The 18,326-nt window shown below is 40.0% G+C and overlaps 1 protein-coding gene across 1 annotated transcript in view; it reads right to left on the bottom strand.

Moving 5' to 3' along the window:
* The window catches only part of LOC121289400 (cystathionine gamma-lyase-like), a 49,948-nt gene extending 31,880 nt beyond the window's left edge, over nt 1-18,068 (bottom strand). Inside the window, exons 1-4 of the mRNA XM_041208828.1 lie at nt 17,774-18,068; nt 10,192-10,273; nt 5,885-5,980; nt 650-759 (exon numbers count right to left, since the gene is read on the bottom strand). Coding sequence (XP_041064762.1) covers nt 650-759; nt 5,885-5,980; nt 10,192-10,273; nt 17,774-17,941 — 456 coding nt within the window. The 5' untranslated portion in view covers nt 17,942-18,068. The remainder of the gene's footprint in view (nt 1-649; nt 760-5,884; nt 5,981-10,191; nt 10,274-17,773) is intronic.
* Between the last annotated feature and the right edge of the window lie 258 nt (nt 18,069-18,326).

Raw genomic sequence — 18,326 nt, 5'->3', positions numbered from 1 at the left:
CAATCAGCAATGGTTTCATGGTCATCAGAATTTTAATTCCAAATTTTTATTGAATTTAAATATCATCTGCCGTGGCGGAATTTGAACCTGAGTTGCTAGAGCATTACCTTGGGTCTCTGGAATACTAGTCCAGTGGCAATACTGCTATGTCACCACCTCCCCCTAACCTTGAGCCTGGGATGTCGAGGAAGGGGTGGGGGTTGTTGCCTAATTGATTAGCTGCTGTGATTATCTACCATATCCAGCTCAGTCCTGCCTTACAGATCTCTGCCTCCTAACTACTACCCCTCAAGTGTCCCATCTCAGTGTTTTTATATGTTCTCTGTTCTTAAACAAAATAGTGCCCATCACCTGTTTCTTTAACATAGTCAACCAACCACTAACACCTCGTACTTCTAACTTATGCCTTGTAGTGGTGAACAGGTCTTCCATATTTGAGTAGATGCCAGTATTCTAGCTGTAATTAAGTTAACCCAAAATCCCTCCTACACCTTAATTAATATCCACTTTTTAAACAAAAATTGCATGCAATTTTTTTAAACTTTGTGCATTTTCTTAAATTGCATCAAATGAGGGTAGTGATTTCTGCTGCAACATTTAAATACTGCATACAGAGCTGATGGAGGAAGCACAGCTTACACATTCTTACCTTAGTGTTTGATTTAATAGCTGCATCTAGACACTTCACTGATGAGCAGTCAATAAAAGAGGTTTCCAAACCCATTTCAGATGCAACTCTGCGGAAATATCGGTTCGTACCTGAAATACAGAATGTTTCCGAGAATACTGTACTTTGTACATACTGAAAAGGTCTTATCCTTATTTCCATTAAGGTGATGAGGAAACAAGCCAAAGTTTCCAAGGTACCTCAACAATAAAAGAAAAAGAGCACAGCTACCATTTTCCCTCTCTCTCATGCCAGGTATCATTCGCAAGTTTCAAGTAACTACTCGAGTCAGCTAATAGGTAAATACAAACAGCTTATATCAATGCTATATTAGATTTCCCTTCTTTCGTTGCATTCAGTTCTGATGAAGAGTCATACGGACTCGAAACGTTAACTGTATTCATCTCCGCAGATGCTGTCAGACCTGAGTTTTTCCAGCTATTTTTAGTTTTGTTTCAGATTTCCAGCATCTGCAGTATTTTGCTTTTATCTTAATGCACTGGGGACCTGGGTTCAAATCCCACCACAGCATATGGTGAAATTTGAATTCAATAAAAAAAAAACTGGAATTAAAAGTCTAACCATGAATTCATTGTCGATTGCCATAAAAAAACCCATCTGGTTCACTACTGTCCTTTAGGGAAGGAAATCTGCTGTCCTTACCAGTCTGGCCTACATGTGACTCCCAAACCCACAGCAATGTGGGTCTTCTCTTAAATGCCCTCTGATATGGCCACCCAGTTCTTAAGGGATAGGCAACAAATGGCCCAGCTAGCAACACCCACATGCCACGAATGAATTAAAAAAAGATAGGAATAACAAAGTTTTAGATCAACTGAGGTTTAGAGGATGAGAGATGGAATGGTCACATTTGGCAGTTGTTGGGAAACCATATCTTCAATAACTATTTTCTTTTAAAATTTGCAAGGACATTGTATTATTTGTACACTTGGATTTCTTTTTAAAAAAGGTTCACCTTGGACTTTGAGCAAGCATACTGTTTCCAAGAAGTCACCTGACCTGCATTGCACTTGAGGAAAGCTATTTGAACAGTAATTACTTTAATGGCCAGGGCAGGGTGGTGGGGTGGGAGGGGGACTGTTTTAATGGCCAGGGCGGGGCGGGAGGGGGACTGTTTTAATGGCAAAAGCCAGTAAATCACCTGATGAAGATGAGCTTTATGTTTTGAACCTTTATTAAAAAAACTCAGTTAGGGATGAACTGAAGTGGGAAAGTTGCCAGCTCTTTCACTCCTTGCCTAAAAGAATGTGGTCTTCAGTATCCAGCAAGGAATCCTCATCTCTGTGGAACTTGTCTGTATTTGGAAACCCAGGAGGGTGGTCCCAAGGATTGATCTGGTTCTATTCTCCTGCATGCTGAAGCTCCGTTAGCGAAAACCTCCAGACAGCTACTGGGACCAGTGTTCCATCTTCACATGAGGGAGCACCAGATCGACAGCATCAGAACCCTGCAAACTTCATTCTTTTTATTAAGTCTTTGCTTCAACTGCCCATCTCCATAGAGACCCTAATTGTTTGCATGTGCATGCACGTGCTGGGGTATTTTTAAAAAGGATAGATAGTTACAATCCCAGATTACAAATTGTGTTATCCAGTTCTTGCAACTAAGTTTCATTTTAAAATAAATATAACATCGAGTTTATTGAAAGTAGTCTTTTTTACTCTGAGTTTAACAATAGCAAAAGTAAATACTTGGCCATTTCGGTGAGTGAATTAAACCTTTATGCCAATGTTGCGAACTGTGGAGTAGTGGGGCTAGATCACACTCCTCCCATCCCATTTGTAACATGGTGACAAAAGCAGGGGTACAGGCAGACAACGATAAGTAAGCCGTCTTTGTGATGAAGCAAACGTGGTGTTGGATACTCAGGTCAAAACTGTTTCAGTTGCACAAGTAGTCAGCAAAGGGGTGGAATCAGTGAGAAGAGTGGGAATTTTGTGACAGAGGCCAAAGTCAATGGCACTGGTCGTACTGATGTGGGCACAGAGTGCTAAAGTAAGTTCGGGAAAGGGGTGGAGGGAATGTAGTGAAGCAGAGGAGGCCTACATTTTTCTTGTGGGGTGCACCTCATCCCAGTTCCTCCAGAAACCTCCAACCCCAAAAAAAGACAAGGTTACTTCAGCCTGGCAGGAAACCTACTGCTGCTCTCCTGCTCAGGTTGAAGTTAAAATGGCAACTGAGACCAAATATTGTCATCAGGATCCACACTGTATATTTCAAAAAGAACCCAACTAGTTTCCAGTTGGTGCCCTTGATGTCTTGGTTGGCAGGATTAAAGTAAGAGGCAACTTGATTGAAACATGTAAGATCCTGAGGAGTCTTGACAGGGTGGATGTGGAAAAGATGTTTCCTCTTGTGGGAGAATCTAGAACTAGGGGTCACTGTTTAAAAATAAGGGATCGCTGGATTACATTTCCTATTGTCTGCCAACTAAGTTTCTGCCAGGTAAAGGGATTAAAATTTTCCAAATTCTCTGCATATGACTCAGGAGGAGTAGGCTACTTGGCCCTTCAAGCCTGCTCCGCCATTCAATAAGGTCATGGCTGATCTGACCCCAAATTCCTGACTACCCCTGACAACCTTTCACCTCCTTGTTAATCAAGAATCTATCCAGCTCTGCCTTAAAAATATTCAAAGATTCTGCTTCCACTGCCTTTTGAGGGTGAAAGTTCCGAAGACTCACAACCCTTAAAAAATTTCTCCTCTTAAATCAGCAACCCCTTATTTTTAAACAGTGACCCCTAGTTCTAGATTCTCCCACGAGAGGAAACATCTTTTCCACATCCACCCTGTCAAGACTCCTCAGGATCTTACATGTTTCAATCAAGTTGCCTCTTACTCTAAATTCCAGCAGATACAAGCCTAACCCTGTCCAGCCTTTCCTTATAAGATAACCCATTATTATTAGTCTAATAAACCTTCTCTGAATTGCTTCTAATGCATTTAGATCTTTCTTTAAATAAGAGGACCAGTACTGCACACAATACTCCAGATGTGGTCTCACCCTGAAGCATAAACTCCCTACTTTTGTCGTCAATTCCCCTTGCAATAAATGATAACATTCTATTAGCTTTCCTAATTGCTAGGTATATCTGTAAACTAACCTTCTGTGATTCATGCACTAGGACACTCAGATCCCTCTGCACCTCAGGAGTTCCGCAATCTCTCACCATTTAGATAATAAGCTTCTTTTTTATTCTTCCTGCCAAAATAAACGATCCCACATTTGCCAAATCTTTGCCCACTCACTTAACCAATGTCATTTTGTAGCCTCATGTCCTCTTCACAATTTACTTTCTACCTATCTTTGTGTCATCAGCAAATTTAACAACCATTCCTTCATCCAAGTCATTCATATAAATTGTAAAAAGTTGAGGTCCCAGCACTAATCCATGTGGCACACCATTTGTCACATTCAGCCAACCAAAAAAAGACCCATTTATGCCAGCTCTGTTTGTTAGCTAGCCAATCCTCTATACATGCCAATATATAACCTCCTACACCATGAGCTTTTATTTTCTGCAATAACCTTTGATGTAGGACTTTATCAAATGCCTTCTGGAAATCTAAGTACCACCCCTTTATTCGCAGCACATGTGACTCCTTCAAAGAACACCAATAAGTTGGCTAAACAGAATTTCCCTTTTACAAAACCATGTTGACTCTGCATGGTTGCCATGAATTTTTTTTTAAGTGCCCTGCTGTAACATCTTTAATAATAGCTTTTAAACAATTTTCCCAATGATACGTTAGGCTAACTGACCTGTAGATTCTGGCTGTCTGCCTCCCTTTTTTGAGTAATGGAGTTATATTTGCTATTTTCCAATCAAATGGAACCTTATCCTGAATCTAGGGAATTTTGGAAAATGAAAACCAATACATCAACTATCTCATTAGTCACTTATTTCAAGACCTTAGGGTGAAGTCCAGCCAGACCTGGAGATTTGTCAGCCTATAGCCCCAACAATTTGCTTAATATCACTTTCCTGGTGATTGTAATTTTCCAAGTTCCTCCCTCCCTTCCATTTCCTGATTTACAGCTATTTCCGGGATGTTACTCAAGTACTCAATGGTGAAGACAGAACAAAACACCCGTTTAATTCATCCACCATCTCCTTACTTTCCATTATCAGTTCCTCAGACACTTTCTTGGACCAATGCTCACTTTGTTAACTCTTTTCTTATTTCAAGATCTATAGAAACTCTTACTATCCATCTTCATATTACTAGCTAGCTTTCTCTCACACTAATTTTTTCCCTCCTTATTAATCTTATCATTCTTTGCTGCTCATTACATTCTTTCCAATCTTCTGACCTGTCACCCATCTATCTGCAATGATATGTTTTTCTTGAAGTTTGATACTGTCTTTAACTTTTTTAATTAACCACAGATGCTGTGCCCTCCCGTTGGAATTTTTCTCTCATTGGAATGTGTATATTCTGGAATATCCTGTTAAATGTCTGCCACTGAACCTCAGCCTTAGCCTAACTTGCCAGTTCACTTTAGCTAGCTGCTTTCATGCCCTCATAATTGCCCTTAAAGTTTAAAATACTAGTTTTGGACGCAATCGTTTCTCCCTCAATGACTGTAAAATTCAATTATTTTATGAGCGCAGCTACTTATGGGTGCCCTCACTATGAGATTATCAATTAATCCTAACTCATTGCTCAATACCAGGTCAAGTATAGCCTGCTCTCTGGTCGGCTCCATAACATGCTGTTTTAAGAACCTCTCCCGATAACATTCTATGAACCTCACATCTATGCCACCTTTGCCCATCTGGTTTTTCCAGTCTGTGTGTAGGTTAAAATCCCCTATGATTATTGCTGTGCCTTTCTGGCAAGGTCCCATTATCAAAGACAATGCAAAGCATGGTCCAGGTCTTCCAGTCTCTGGATGGTCAGCTGGCACCCTACCAACTCTTCAAACTAACCAGCTGGCACCCGAACCATTTACCTTATTCACACTCATTCACCAACACACTGTTAGTGAATGAAGATTTAACAAAATTTAGTAACTAGTGCTGTAAAAAAAAGGGGGCTTGGTTTGACTTCTCTGACAATCCTGTACTACGAAGGACGCCAGGTACACTCCACATTTCCGAAGAGGCCCAGTTCAAAAGTCCAGGACAGAAATACAGAGCTCCATGTTATTGCAAAAAAAGTGATCACACCTTGAAAGTTTCAGACCCATACCTCCATAGACATCATTCATGCAAATTATGTTATCACCAGACTTGAGTAGGTGTGCTATTGTCATCGTAGTTGCCAAACCAGATGCAAATGCTAAACCTGCAGAAAGGGGAAAAAAGAAAAATCAATGAGCTACCAAATTAAATGCAAAGATAGGGCACAATTTAATCTCAAACAGAACATGCAGCACAGAAACATACCAGTTAGCCCAACCAGTCCATGCCAGATTATATGCTCCACTCCAGGTTCCTCCAATCTTTCCTCATTTAAAATCAATCAACGTAACCATCTATTCCCTTCTCCCTCAAACACTTGTCTACCTTTTCTTTAAATGCATCATACTTAATTACTCCCTATGGTAGCAAGTTCCACATTTGCACCACTCTTTAGTTAAAGAGGTTTCTTCTAAATTCACTACTGGATTTTTTGGTCACTTATATTGATGGCCTCTAGATATGCTCTTCCTCACAGAAGGAAATATTGTCTCTCTATCAAAGCCTTGTATAATTTTAAAGACCTCTATTTAGATCACCACTCAGCCTTCTTTTTGAGAGAAGAGACCCAGCCAGTCAATCCTTTCCTGCCACATAAATCTATGCATTTCTGACATATTTATAAATCTCCTCTGCACATTGTCTAGTGCTTCTTTTTTCTAATATGGTGGCCAGAACTGCACGTTATTCTTAGTGTGGTCTAACCAAGGTTCCTTATAAGTTTAGCATGATGTCCTTACTTTTCAATTCTGTCCCCCTAGAAATAAAAACCTAGTGCTTGGTTTGCTTTTTTTTTTTAAATGGTCTTACTAAACTGTGGCACAACGTTTAGCGCTTGGTGTACTCCAAGGTCCCTTGTTTCTCTCTTCTACCCTGACTTGCACCATCCAAATAATGTGGCCTCCCTACTCTTCCAACCAAAATGCTCACAGATAAGTGTCAGAAATACATTGTTCAATTATTTGTCTGTTTTGCGAGTTTATTAAATGTAATTTGTTTCAGTCCAACAGTATCGACTATCTCTACCAACACTCGATGGCACCCGTGCACCCTCCCACAACCTCTGCCAAATCTGGTAGCACTCAAATTTGGAAATTGTGTTTTTGAATACAAAGTCCAAATGGTAAATTGAGAGTAGCAGTGGCTCCAACACTGATCCTCTGGAACACCTTTTTCCACCTTCTGTCACTCTGAATGACCAACCTTCACTCCCACTCTCTGCTTCCTGTTTTGAAGCCAGCTAGCAATCCATACTGGCACCTGTCCCCAGGCTCCATATTCTCTGACCTCATTCAATAGTCTATATGGACATCCAGATAAAGGTAATGCTATAGATATAACTTATCACATTCTCAAAAAAACTCAAAAAGGTTGGTTAAACAAGATTTTTCCCTTCGAAATCAATGCTAACTATTGACCGTTATACTTTTTGTTTCTAGATGCTCTTCTATTCTCTCCTTCAGTAGGGATTCCATCATTATTCCTACCACCGATGTTAAGTTGTATGAATTCCTTGGTCATGTTCTATGCCCCTTCTTGAATATAGAAATTACATTAGCTATCCATCAGTCTAATGGCACTACACCTTTTTTTTAATATATAGTATGTCTCTGCTATCTTTTCCCCAGATTCTTTAAAAATATTTGAATGCAATCCATCTGAACCAGGGTTTTTATCCAGAGTTGGTTAGCTTATTCAATACATCCTTCTTTTATTCCAAATTGCATTTTTCTCATTGCTACCTTTCCTATCTACCTGGTAAATACCAAAACAAAATAATTTAATATTTTTTGACATCACTTTATTGTCACCTGTAGTATCATCTTGTTTATCCCTTAATGGTCATTTTCCTATCAATATTTGTTTAATTTTCCTTGATAATTTTATGCTTCATCTTGGTATTGTTTTTTTAATTCGCTCCTTATCTCTTTGTATTCTCTGATCATGCATTCTAATCTCTGCTGTATAGGTACTTAAATTTATACTACAGGGGAGAAGATTACAGCTCCTAAAAAAAACAGCAATGATGAGGTCACCATCTTTTACTCTGTCCAAAAGTATTTCAGAATTCTATCCATAAAACCAAAAATATTTCCTGCATGGTTTTGTGAGCAATGAGCCACACAGACTAGGAAGGTCCCAGGTTTAGGCCTAGGACTGGATGTAGTTAGCTCCCAACCAGGCTAACAATTGCAGCACTACAATTGGCATCATCTGTAGATAAAGATGAGAAGAACAGGAACAGGAACTAATTAGTTGTGATTCTGTCATTAGATTGCATCCAGTAACACCCTGCTAGAAAGATATTGTCTGTCTGACATCGCTACACACTAACACAATTAGACACATATTTACTCAAAGCTCAATAACCCAACATTCATCATTTGGGATCACATGAAAGAAAGTTACTGCCTTGAGGATATCTAATGTGATGTATTTAGTCAAGTTTTTTTTAAAAAACTTGAATGACTAACTGGAATAATAAACTCAAACAGGGTTGCTCTTAACCCACAGACTCAAAAAAAAAAATTCAGTAGTAATCTATGGGCAAAATATTTTACAGCTTTGACAGTTGCTTCGATTTGGGGGAAAATCAATTGCCATTTTAAATCAATCCTTGAAAACATCCAAAGTGTGTGCTTGGAAATATTCATTTTTGACAAATTTTAGCTAAAGCAAGAGGAGCCCACAGCTCTTTAAAAAGGTGATTCTTTTACCCAATCCAAAAGTAGATAAAGACTTTGAAAGAGTGGAACATGAATGCAAATCTGACACTTGATCAATAGCCACTGAAAACCTCAGATGACCCCACATTAACACCTAATATAATGGTATCAGGACCATATAGGGTCCTTAAGACAAAACCAAAAACACAAATACCTGGAAAAACTCAGCAGGTCTGGCAGCATCGGTGGAGAAGAGCATTCGAGAGCACTCGAAACGTCAACTGTGCTCTTCTCCACCGATGCTGCCAGACCTGCTGAGTTTTTCCAGGTATTTCTGTTTTTGTTTTGGATTTCCAGCATCCGCAGTTCTTTGCTTTTATCTCTAGGGTCCTTAAGTATTCTTTAGCAACTGAAATTACAATAGCAAAAACATTCACAAAAGGAATCATCTAATTCAGTCTGTTCTTTGGAACTGTTTATATGGTCATAGGGTTCCATGGTAAGCAATTAAGTGTCGCATTAAGAAACAATTTGTACATTCTACGCTATTATTCATTCACACTCCATCGGTGGGACTCAAATTAGTTTTCACTTCAGATGCTAAACATATGAAATAAGGGTAAAACTCAGCAGGTCTGACAGCATCTGTGGAGAGGAACACAGTTAACGTTTCGAATCCATATGACTCTTCAACAACTATTGAAGAGTCATACGGACTCGAAACATTAACTGTGGTCCTCTCCACAGATGCTGTCAGACCTGCTGAGTTTTTCCAGGTATTTTTATTTTTGTTTTGGATTTCCAGCATCTGCAGTTTTTTGCTTTTATATGAAGTAATGGTATGGGTAGACCATTTGGCCCCTCAAGCCTGCTCCTTGGTTCAATATCATCCTGAACTTTAACAACTTTCCTGATTATTCCAATTTCCTGAGCATCCAAAAAAAAACTATTGATCTCAGTCTACAAGACTGAGCATCCACAGCCCTTCAGGATACAGACTTCTAAAGATTCCCAACCTTCCAAGTGAAGAAATTTCTCATCATTTGAGAATGGCCAATCTCTTATCCTGAGATGACTATATTTGGTTTCAGACTTTCCAGTCAGGAGAAAACAGCCTCTCAACATTTATCCTTGCCAGCCATAAATAAACCAGCAGCTAATCTGTAAATAGATCATGATCCTTTTAAACAGCACTGGTGAGGTTGTGACCTTCATGCTGCTGAATGCATGTTCAACTGTGAGAGATTAAGAGATGGTACTAAATGGAGTGTGGAACTCCAAAATGGCAGCACTAGTGGTAATGTCATGATCTGCCTGCTCTGCATGCTTCAAGTGGACATGAAGTGCATACACCCTAACCCATTTACCAAGATAATAGCTGGTGCTCTTCACGTTGGAACTGTGCATGCTTATTGTGGATGCAATTTTGAAACCCAACGGGACTTAACCATTCAGAATAAAAATAGGTGCTACCATGCCCAATTTCAGCACCCCCCCCACCCCGGTATGCAATGCTGACAAAGTCAAATTTCTACAATTCATCAAAACCCGGGGCATTTTTCTGTCTTGAGACAAAAGAACCCCTTATCAATAAAAGTCTTCCTCTACCCCACAGAACAAAAATCTAAAAATACCAGGTTCTGTGACCTACTGTATTTTGCTCCATCAACAGCTGCAACAGCTTTCTCCAAACAATTCCGTGTAGGATTTCCACTACGGCTGTATTCAAAGCCCTGTAGAAAAACCCAGAAACAGACACTTTAGCAGTATAATAGATTCACAAAAAGCCTTTACAGATGAAATAACAATCCTCTGGCATGTGCAGCTGAAAAGGAACGAAAACAACACTACAAATTTCTCAATAGCTTACAGTTTCAATCTAAATGCAGCATACACCACCTTTGTTAATTATCCCTGGACAGCTGGAAAATCATTTTTTTTTTTGGGAAGCAACTGATTCCTATCCTTTCTCACTCCTACTTGCATCAAACAACCCTGGACACGACAAGGTGACTTACCACAAGCTGTTCGGACCACCTTCCATACAAACATACAAAATAGAAGTAAGGCATTCGACCCCTTGAGTCTGCTCTGCCATACGATAAGACATGACTGATCAAGTTGTGATTTGAATTCCACATTCCCATCCACCCCCAATAACCTTTGATCCCCCTGTCCAAACCAACTCTGTCTTAAAAATATTCAATGACCCCACCTCCACCGCCTTCTGATGCAATGAGTTCCAAAGTCACATGACCCTCATTTCTCTTCATCTGTCCTAAAAGGGTGATCCTTACTTTTAAAAACTGTGCCTCCTAGTTCTGGACAAACCCACGAGTGGAAACAACCTTTCCGTGTCTACCTTGTAAATACCATTCAGGATCTTATATACTTCAATCAAGTCACCATGCATTCTTCTAAACTCCTGTGGAAACAAGCCCAATCTGTTCAACCTTTCCTCATAAGGCAACCCAATAATTCCAGGTATTAATCTAGTAAATCTCCTCTGAACCACCTCCAACTGAAGCATAACATCCTTACTTTTATGTTCACTTCCTCTTGTAATAAAAGGATAGCATTCATTAGCCTTCTTGGTTACTCGCTGTACCTGCATACTAACTTTGTGACTCATGCACTAGAACACCTGGATCCCTCTGCAGTCGTTCTCCATTTAAGTAATACTCTGCTTTTTTATTCTTCCTGCCAAAATGAACAACTTCACATTTTCCCACATTACACTCCAACTGCCAGATTTGTGCCCACTTAACCTATTTATAACTGTCTGCAACCTCATGTCCTCTTCACAACATTCTTTCCTACCTATCTTTGTGTCATCTGAAAATTTTGCTACTGTCCCCTCATTTAAGTAATTGATATAAATTGTAAAAAGTTGAAGCCTCATCACCTCTGCAGGACTCTACTCATCGCATCTTGCCAATCAGAAAAAGAACCATCTATGCATACTGTTGTTTACCAGCCAGCCAATCTTCTATCAGGCTAATATGTTACCCCTACACCATGAGATTTTATTTATCGCAATAACCTTTGTGGCACCTTATCAAGTGCTTTCTGGAAACCAAGAACAGTACATCTACAGGTGCCCCTCTATCCACCACACATTACTTCTTCAAAGAACTTAATAAATTGGTTTTATGAAAGGGAAATCCTGTTTAACCATTCTGACTCTTCCTGATTACCTCGAGTTTTAAGTGCCCAGCTATAACCACCTTAAATGAAGAATTCTAACACCTGCCCCACGATAGACATCAAGCTAACCGGCTTATAGTTTCCTGTTTTCTTTCTCCCTCCCTTCTTGAAGAGGGATTATATTTGCTACTTTCTAGTCTGATGGAACCTCTCCAGAATTTAGCAAATTTTGGAAAACTCACACGAACGCATCTACTACCTCATTAGCCACTTCTTTTCAGACCATAGGATGAAGTCCATCAGAACCCAGAGACTTGTCAGTCAGCAGCTCTATCAGCTTGCTCAGGACTACTTTCCTAGTGATTGTAATTTCACCAAGTCCCCCCTCCCGATTTACAGCTATAACTGGAATGTGGCTTGTATCCTCTATAATGAAGCCAGAAGCAAAATTTGTTATTTTATCCACTATTTCCTTATTATCTATTAACTCCCCATTCTCACTCTCTAGACGACTAACACTCACTTTACTTTCTTCCTTTTTAAATACCTGTAGAAACTCTTGCTATTTATTTTTACATTTCTAGCTACCTTCCTCTCTAATTCCTTTCTCTTGATTAACCTTTTAGTCATTCCCTGCCATTCCTTATATTATGACCAATCATCTGGCCTGCCATTCAATTTTGTGCAATTATATGCATTCCTTAATTTCTTTAGTTAACTATGAGTGGTGGGTCCTCCCCTTAGAATTTTTCTTTGCAGTAGAATATACTTGTTCTGAGTATTTTGAAATATCCCCTTAATATCTGCCACTGTTTCTCTGTTGATCTATCCTCTAGCCTAGTAAACCAGTTCACTTCAGCTAGCTCAGCTTTCATGCTCACATAATTGCCCTTATTTAAGTTTAAAGTACTGTTCTTCTCCATTTCAAACCGGATGTAAAATTCAATTATATCATGGTTGCTGTTACCAGGGTGCCTTTACTCAGGTCAGTAATGAAGCTTATCAGATTACACAATACCAAGTCTAATATAACCCACCCTGGTTGGTGCCGGAACGTCCTACTCTTAACAAAAACTCAAAAGCATTCTATGAACTCCTCATCCAGGCAATTAATGCCACTCTGATTTTTCTAGTTCATATATAGATTAAAGTCACCCATGATTATTACTATCCCTTTATCACAAGCACCCAATATTTCTTCTAGTATGCTTTGTCCTACATTGTGGTTACTGTTCTGGGGCCTGTAGACCACTCCCACTAGTGACTTTTCCCCTATTATTCCTCATCTCCACCCAAACCAATTTTACATCCTGATCTCCTGAACCAAGGTCATCTCTAACTATTGCATCAATACCATCCTTGATCAACAGTGCTAGCCCTCCACTTTTACCTAGCTTCCTATTTTTCTTGAAGGTTATATACCCCTCAATATTAAAGACCCAATCCTGGTCATCCTGCAGCTACATCTCCATAATGGCAATCAGATCATATTTATTTCCTTCAATGTGCACTATCAATGTGTTTACTTTGTTAAGAATGCAACACGCATTCAGATACAGAGCCTTTAATTTTGTCTTTGTAACATCCAGTTTTGACTGTTGGTGTATTCTTAGATTTTTTTCTCTGTCCCTTCCTGCCATTCTCTGATCCTCATTTCCCATATCACTGTTTTGCTCTCCTGCCTTGACCTCTTGATTTGCTACATCTACCCAATTTTGAACCCTTGCTCCCAATGTTTACCTTAAAGCTCTTTCTACTTCTAGTACTGCAACTGGTCCCAGCATAGTTCAAGTGTAGACCATTCCAACAGTGCAGCCCCCACTTTCCACAGTGTTGATGCCAGTGCCCTATGAATCAGAACCCACTTCTCCCACGCCAGTCTTTGAGTCACGATTTATTTCTCTAATCTTATTTGCTCCATGCCAATTTGCATGTGGCTCAGGTAATAATCCATAAATGATCATCTTTGAGGTTCTGCTTCTTAATTTGGTACCTAGCACCTCATTCTGACTATGCAGAACTGGAGTCACAATTGCATAGAAGTTGGGATTGGGGCGGAATTGGCAGTAGGTTCTGTAGGTGTTAATATTTGTATCCCTAAATTAATTAAGTAATTAAGTTAACCAAACAACATAAGTAACAATGGCAGTATAGGTGTTATGTTGCAGCTCTGGAATGTGGGAACTTTTGCCAAGGCGACCCATGAAAAGCATATTTGCAGAAAGTGCAAGCAGGTAGAGGAATTCAGGATCAGGATTATTCATCTGGAAGCCTAATAAAGACACTGCTCAACATAAGGGAGGGGGAGAAATACCTGCAGACCTTTCCAGAAGACAGTCACACCCTTTAGAATACATTCATCTGTTTTGGTCAGCCCTCATCATTTCTTTCCTACTCTTCCCAATGCAACAACCACACCTCCAGAAATGGCTTCTCTTCACTCATATCTTTGAGTATCTCCAGGAACTAATGGCTCTATCCATCACCTACATGTCTCTCTTGGTGACACAGCCTGCAAGCATCAGGTTAGCTTCCCCAGGGAGGCTCTGACAAGTTCTAACTCTCTAACTCCCTCAAACAGACCTATGCTGTCTGAAAACCTGATTTGAGAGAGGCAGTCTTTGACTCAATTTCCTCCAACTGAAGTTAGGAAAACTGAAGCCATCATTTTCAGCCCCACATACAAAACTGTGGTACATTTATGGGTCACCAAACTTTGGATAGTCCTTTCAGGCACCAATGATTTGAATCAACTTTGTTGAAGTTAAAAAGATGTGTAACTCCTGCACTTGCTTTCACAAATCAGGCCCAGCTTGGTGTACATGTCCTGTTAACACTAGAGTAAAGAATAATACATTTGCTGCTAAAGAAAGGTGCTTACATGAATCTTATGGGAACCAATGTAATAAACAGGCACAGATTTAAATAAAATTAGTCCTTTAAGTTCAGTCCATTGCTATATACAGCCTGAGCTACAAAATCATTTACAGCAGTGCAGCTGAACTTCCAGTACATGTAAGGCAGAATCTTACAGGCCCCTGGCAACAGGTTTGTAGGCTTGTGCAGGGGCTCAAAATTCCCCAGCTGGCCTCCCAGCTCTCAACTTGTGTTCAGAGTTACAGGGGAACAGGCAAGGCCAAGGATGATCCACCCTCACTCCAACTGAGGCCCTTAATTAATTTATGGCCACTTACTGCCCTGGCCCTTTCCAAATTGGCTGCCCACCTCTCCCATCCCCACCAAGAGACCCTCACACTTACCTCCATCCTGGCTCTGGGAGTAATCCTCTCACTCTTGGTGGCAGAGCCAAGACTACAGAGTTACCAGTCAATCAGATTGGCCGGCAGCTGTCTTAGGTGGATCTTCCTCCCAAGCGAGGGGAGAAGGTCTCGCCTCCAGCCAATTAATGTTCTATTGGGTATTAACTGGTTTCGGGGCAGATAACACCAGCAGGGATTTGCTCTCCATTGACTCTTCAGGTAGTGGGGCAGGATAAATTCTGCACATAATGAAGATAGAACCATAAAAGTTTACAGCATGAGGAGGCTACCTGGTCTTAGTGATTGGCTTGGATTAATCAAATTAATCCCACTGCCCAAATAGCCCTGTGTCTTTCTCAGATTTAAAATATTCATAGTCTTCCAGTAAAAGACGATAATATCTCAACCTCAACCACTTCCTACAACAAAGCATTCCATGCTCCAACAAGCTTCTAAAGAAATTTCTCCTAACCCATCTTCTTGCTTAATATTAAATATTTTCCTGGTCACCAACTCCCCTACCAGAGGCAATTTTCTTTCCCCAAATTAAAAGCCTCAAGTTTCCCCTTGACCTTCTGTCTTGTGAAAATAGCATCCAAGTTTCTCCCCCACTTATTCCAATCTGCATCAAATCATAATAAGTCAAAGCAACCATATATTCCCCCATTCAAAAGTTAAATTATAGACATGTTTCAAGATTACCATTGAAGGTAATAAATTGTGCAATTTGTGAATGTTATATGGGTACATCAAGTTTTTGCTAACCTTGTACATTTATTTTAATCATTGAACAAAAAACTAATTGTTTACAGAAGTAAATCTGAAATGGTTCCAAATGTTGGTTAGTTTAGAATCAACATCGTGCAACTTTGAACTTAAGTTGGGCAAAAATATTCAACTTGTTATTTGGAAAAATGATTAATTTTAACTTCTGGTCAGAATTATCAAATACCCATTCTTGGTAATTATGAAATATGAACAGATGGTAGGATGGACAACTTTCCAATTTAGATGAATTGGTTTGTTTTCATGACTTTGGTTGAGGAAGAAATGCTTATCTAGGTTAACAGCACTCTCTAATCTTGAAAGGCCCTGTTTATCTAGCTGAAATAGAGGTTAATATCTTATCCAAGGACACTGCATTGAACAAAACAACACTTTCCTCAGTAAGTCCTGCTGCAACGCTTCAACTCTCAACTTTCAGGTCCAGAGGTAATGCTGCTACAAGCTGAGCCAAAATATCCCCGCAAATAAAAAGGATGTTGCGGTGTTAGAAAGTAAGCACTGTAGATAAAATGTCCACTGTTGTTAGTGTATGCCAAAATACTTGTTCAGCAATTGGTCTATGTTGTTAAAAAAAAAAGCAATATACCTGAGAGGGGTTCAGCAGGGGAGATACACAACCAAAATTAGAAGAGAGTAAGTGAGTCTGGAAGGCAAAGGATTTATAGGCCAGTTAAGGCACAAGGGGGCTTGGCAAGGTTGGATGTTATTTATTTTAATGCAAGGAGTCTGACAAATAAGGCAGGTGAGTTGAGAGCACAAATTAACACATGGAAGTATGATGTAATTGCTGTCAGAGATATGATTGAGAGGAGAGCAGGATTGGCAGTTCAATATTCCAGGAAAAAGGATCTTCAGGCAAGACAGGGAAGGAGGTAAGAGAGGAGGGGGTATTGCAATATTGATCATGGGATCAATTACAGCAGTAAGGAGGGATGACATCTTAGAAGGCTCCTCAAATGCAGCCATGTGGGTAGAACTGAAAAACAAAAAAGGAGCAATCACATTGCTGGGAGTGTACTATAGACCCCCAAAGAGAAATAGAAGAGCAGATATGTAGGCAAATTTCAGAGAAGTGTAAAAATAATAGGGTAGTAATAGTAGGGTACTTCAACTTCCCTAATATTAACTCGTTTAGTCATAGTGTGATAGCTGTAGAAGGAGCAGAATTCTTAAAATGCATCCAGGAGAGCTTTCTAAACCAGTACGTAGAAGGTCCTACAGGAGAGGTGGCGGTCCTGGACTTAATTTTAGGGAATGAAGGTGGGCAAGTGGCAGAGGTGTCAGTGGGGGATCATTTTTCAGATAGTGATCATAACTCCATTAGATTCAAGGTTGTTATGGAAAAGGACAGGGATGGGACAGAAATCAGCTCTAAATTGGAGGAAGGCCAATTTTAATATGATCAGATATGATTTGGCCACAGTGGACTGGGAGCAACTACTTTTAGGTAAATCTGCATCACAGCAGTGGGACTCATTCAAGAAGGAAATGGGGAGAGTACAGGGCCAACATATTCCAGTAAAGACAAAGGGCGGGACCAACAAATCCAGGATGTCGGGAGATATACAGGATTGGATAAAGAGAAAAAGGAAGGCTTATGGCAGAGGGCTCAAAACAGCAGAAGCCCTGGAGGAGTATAGAATGTGTAGGGGGGAAATTTAACAAGGAAATTAGGAGAGCAAAAATATTTTTACACTTGGTAAAGAGAGATGTTCAAAGAAAATTTAATTAGAAAAAACCCTTTTAATGTCCCTATGATTTTTCTCCAGGATTGCACACAGCGGTTCGAAACCCCAAGCCAATCGTGGCGGGTTGGCAACCCTAATAAAATACGAACATCCGTTTTTAAACACACGTTCAATTCCTTTTGCCGGTAAATGTAAATGATGCACAACACAAATTACTAGCATATTAATAACACACCCCCGCCCGCCAAATAACACTTTGCTGTAATCAAAGGTGCACGCCAGGCTTTTGCCTCTTCACTCTAGTCAAAAGTAACACTGGAAACCGAAGGCTGTCTTACCATTAAACACTTACCGCATGCTGCCCCGGAGCACTCTGTTTAAACGTGGTTGACAGAGATATAGGAGGCACCACTGCCTTTGACTTCCACTGCTCAGCATCCTGTCCCACATGAAGTGCCTGGGTAGAAAAATGTTCAAAAGGCGGCTGAAATCCGCTCGATAGCTTGTCTCCAACAGGCATTACTTTTTTTTCCAGTACAATAACCTTGACTGGAAATAAACAGACAACCAACTTTCACCAGGGCCCAGCTCAAAAGACGCTAAACAAGACTTCCACCCCCCACCAATCCCAGCAAAAAGACTCAGCGAATTGCTAAGAACTGGAGGCGCGGCTTCTCCCTCGTGACAGGACATATCAAACAGCCGCTCTTAACCTTTTAAATGCCGCAAATTTTTGCGGCTACCACAAATATAATGCCTTTTCCACTTTTCTTATTGACCAAATTAAACAACACGCAGAGTCAACAACAGAAATAAAAACGATCTCACAAAAGTCCCCATTTTTAAAGGGGAACAAACAATAAACGCCCAAATTATACAAAATAAGATTAATGAATCAAATCATA

Source organism: Carcharodon carcharias, chromosome 16 (genome assembly GCF_017639515.1).
Source record: "Carcharodon carcharias isolate sCarCar2 chromosome 16, sCarCar2.pri, whole genome shotgun sequence".
NCBI lineage: Eukaryota > Metazoa > Chordata > Chondrichthyes > Lamniformes > Lamnidae > Carcharodon > Carcharodon carcharias.
This window is presented reverse-complemented; position numbering and strand designations above follow the sequence as displayed.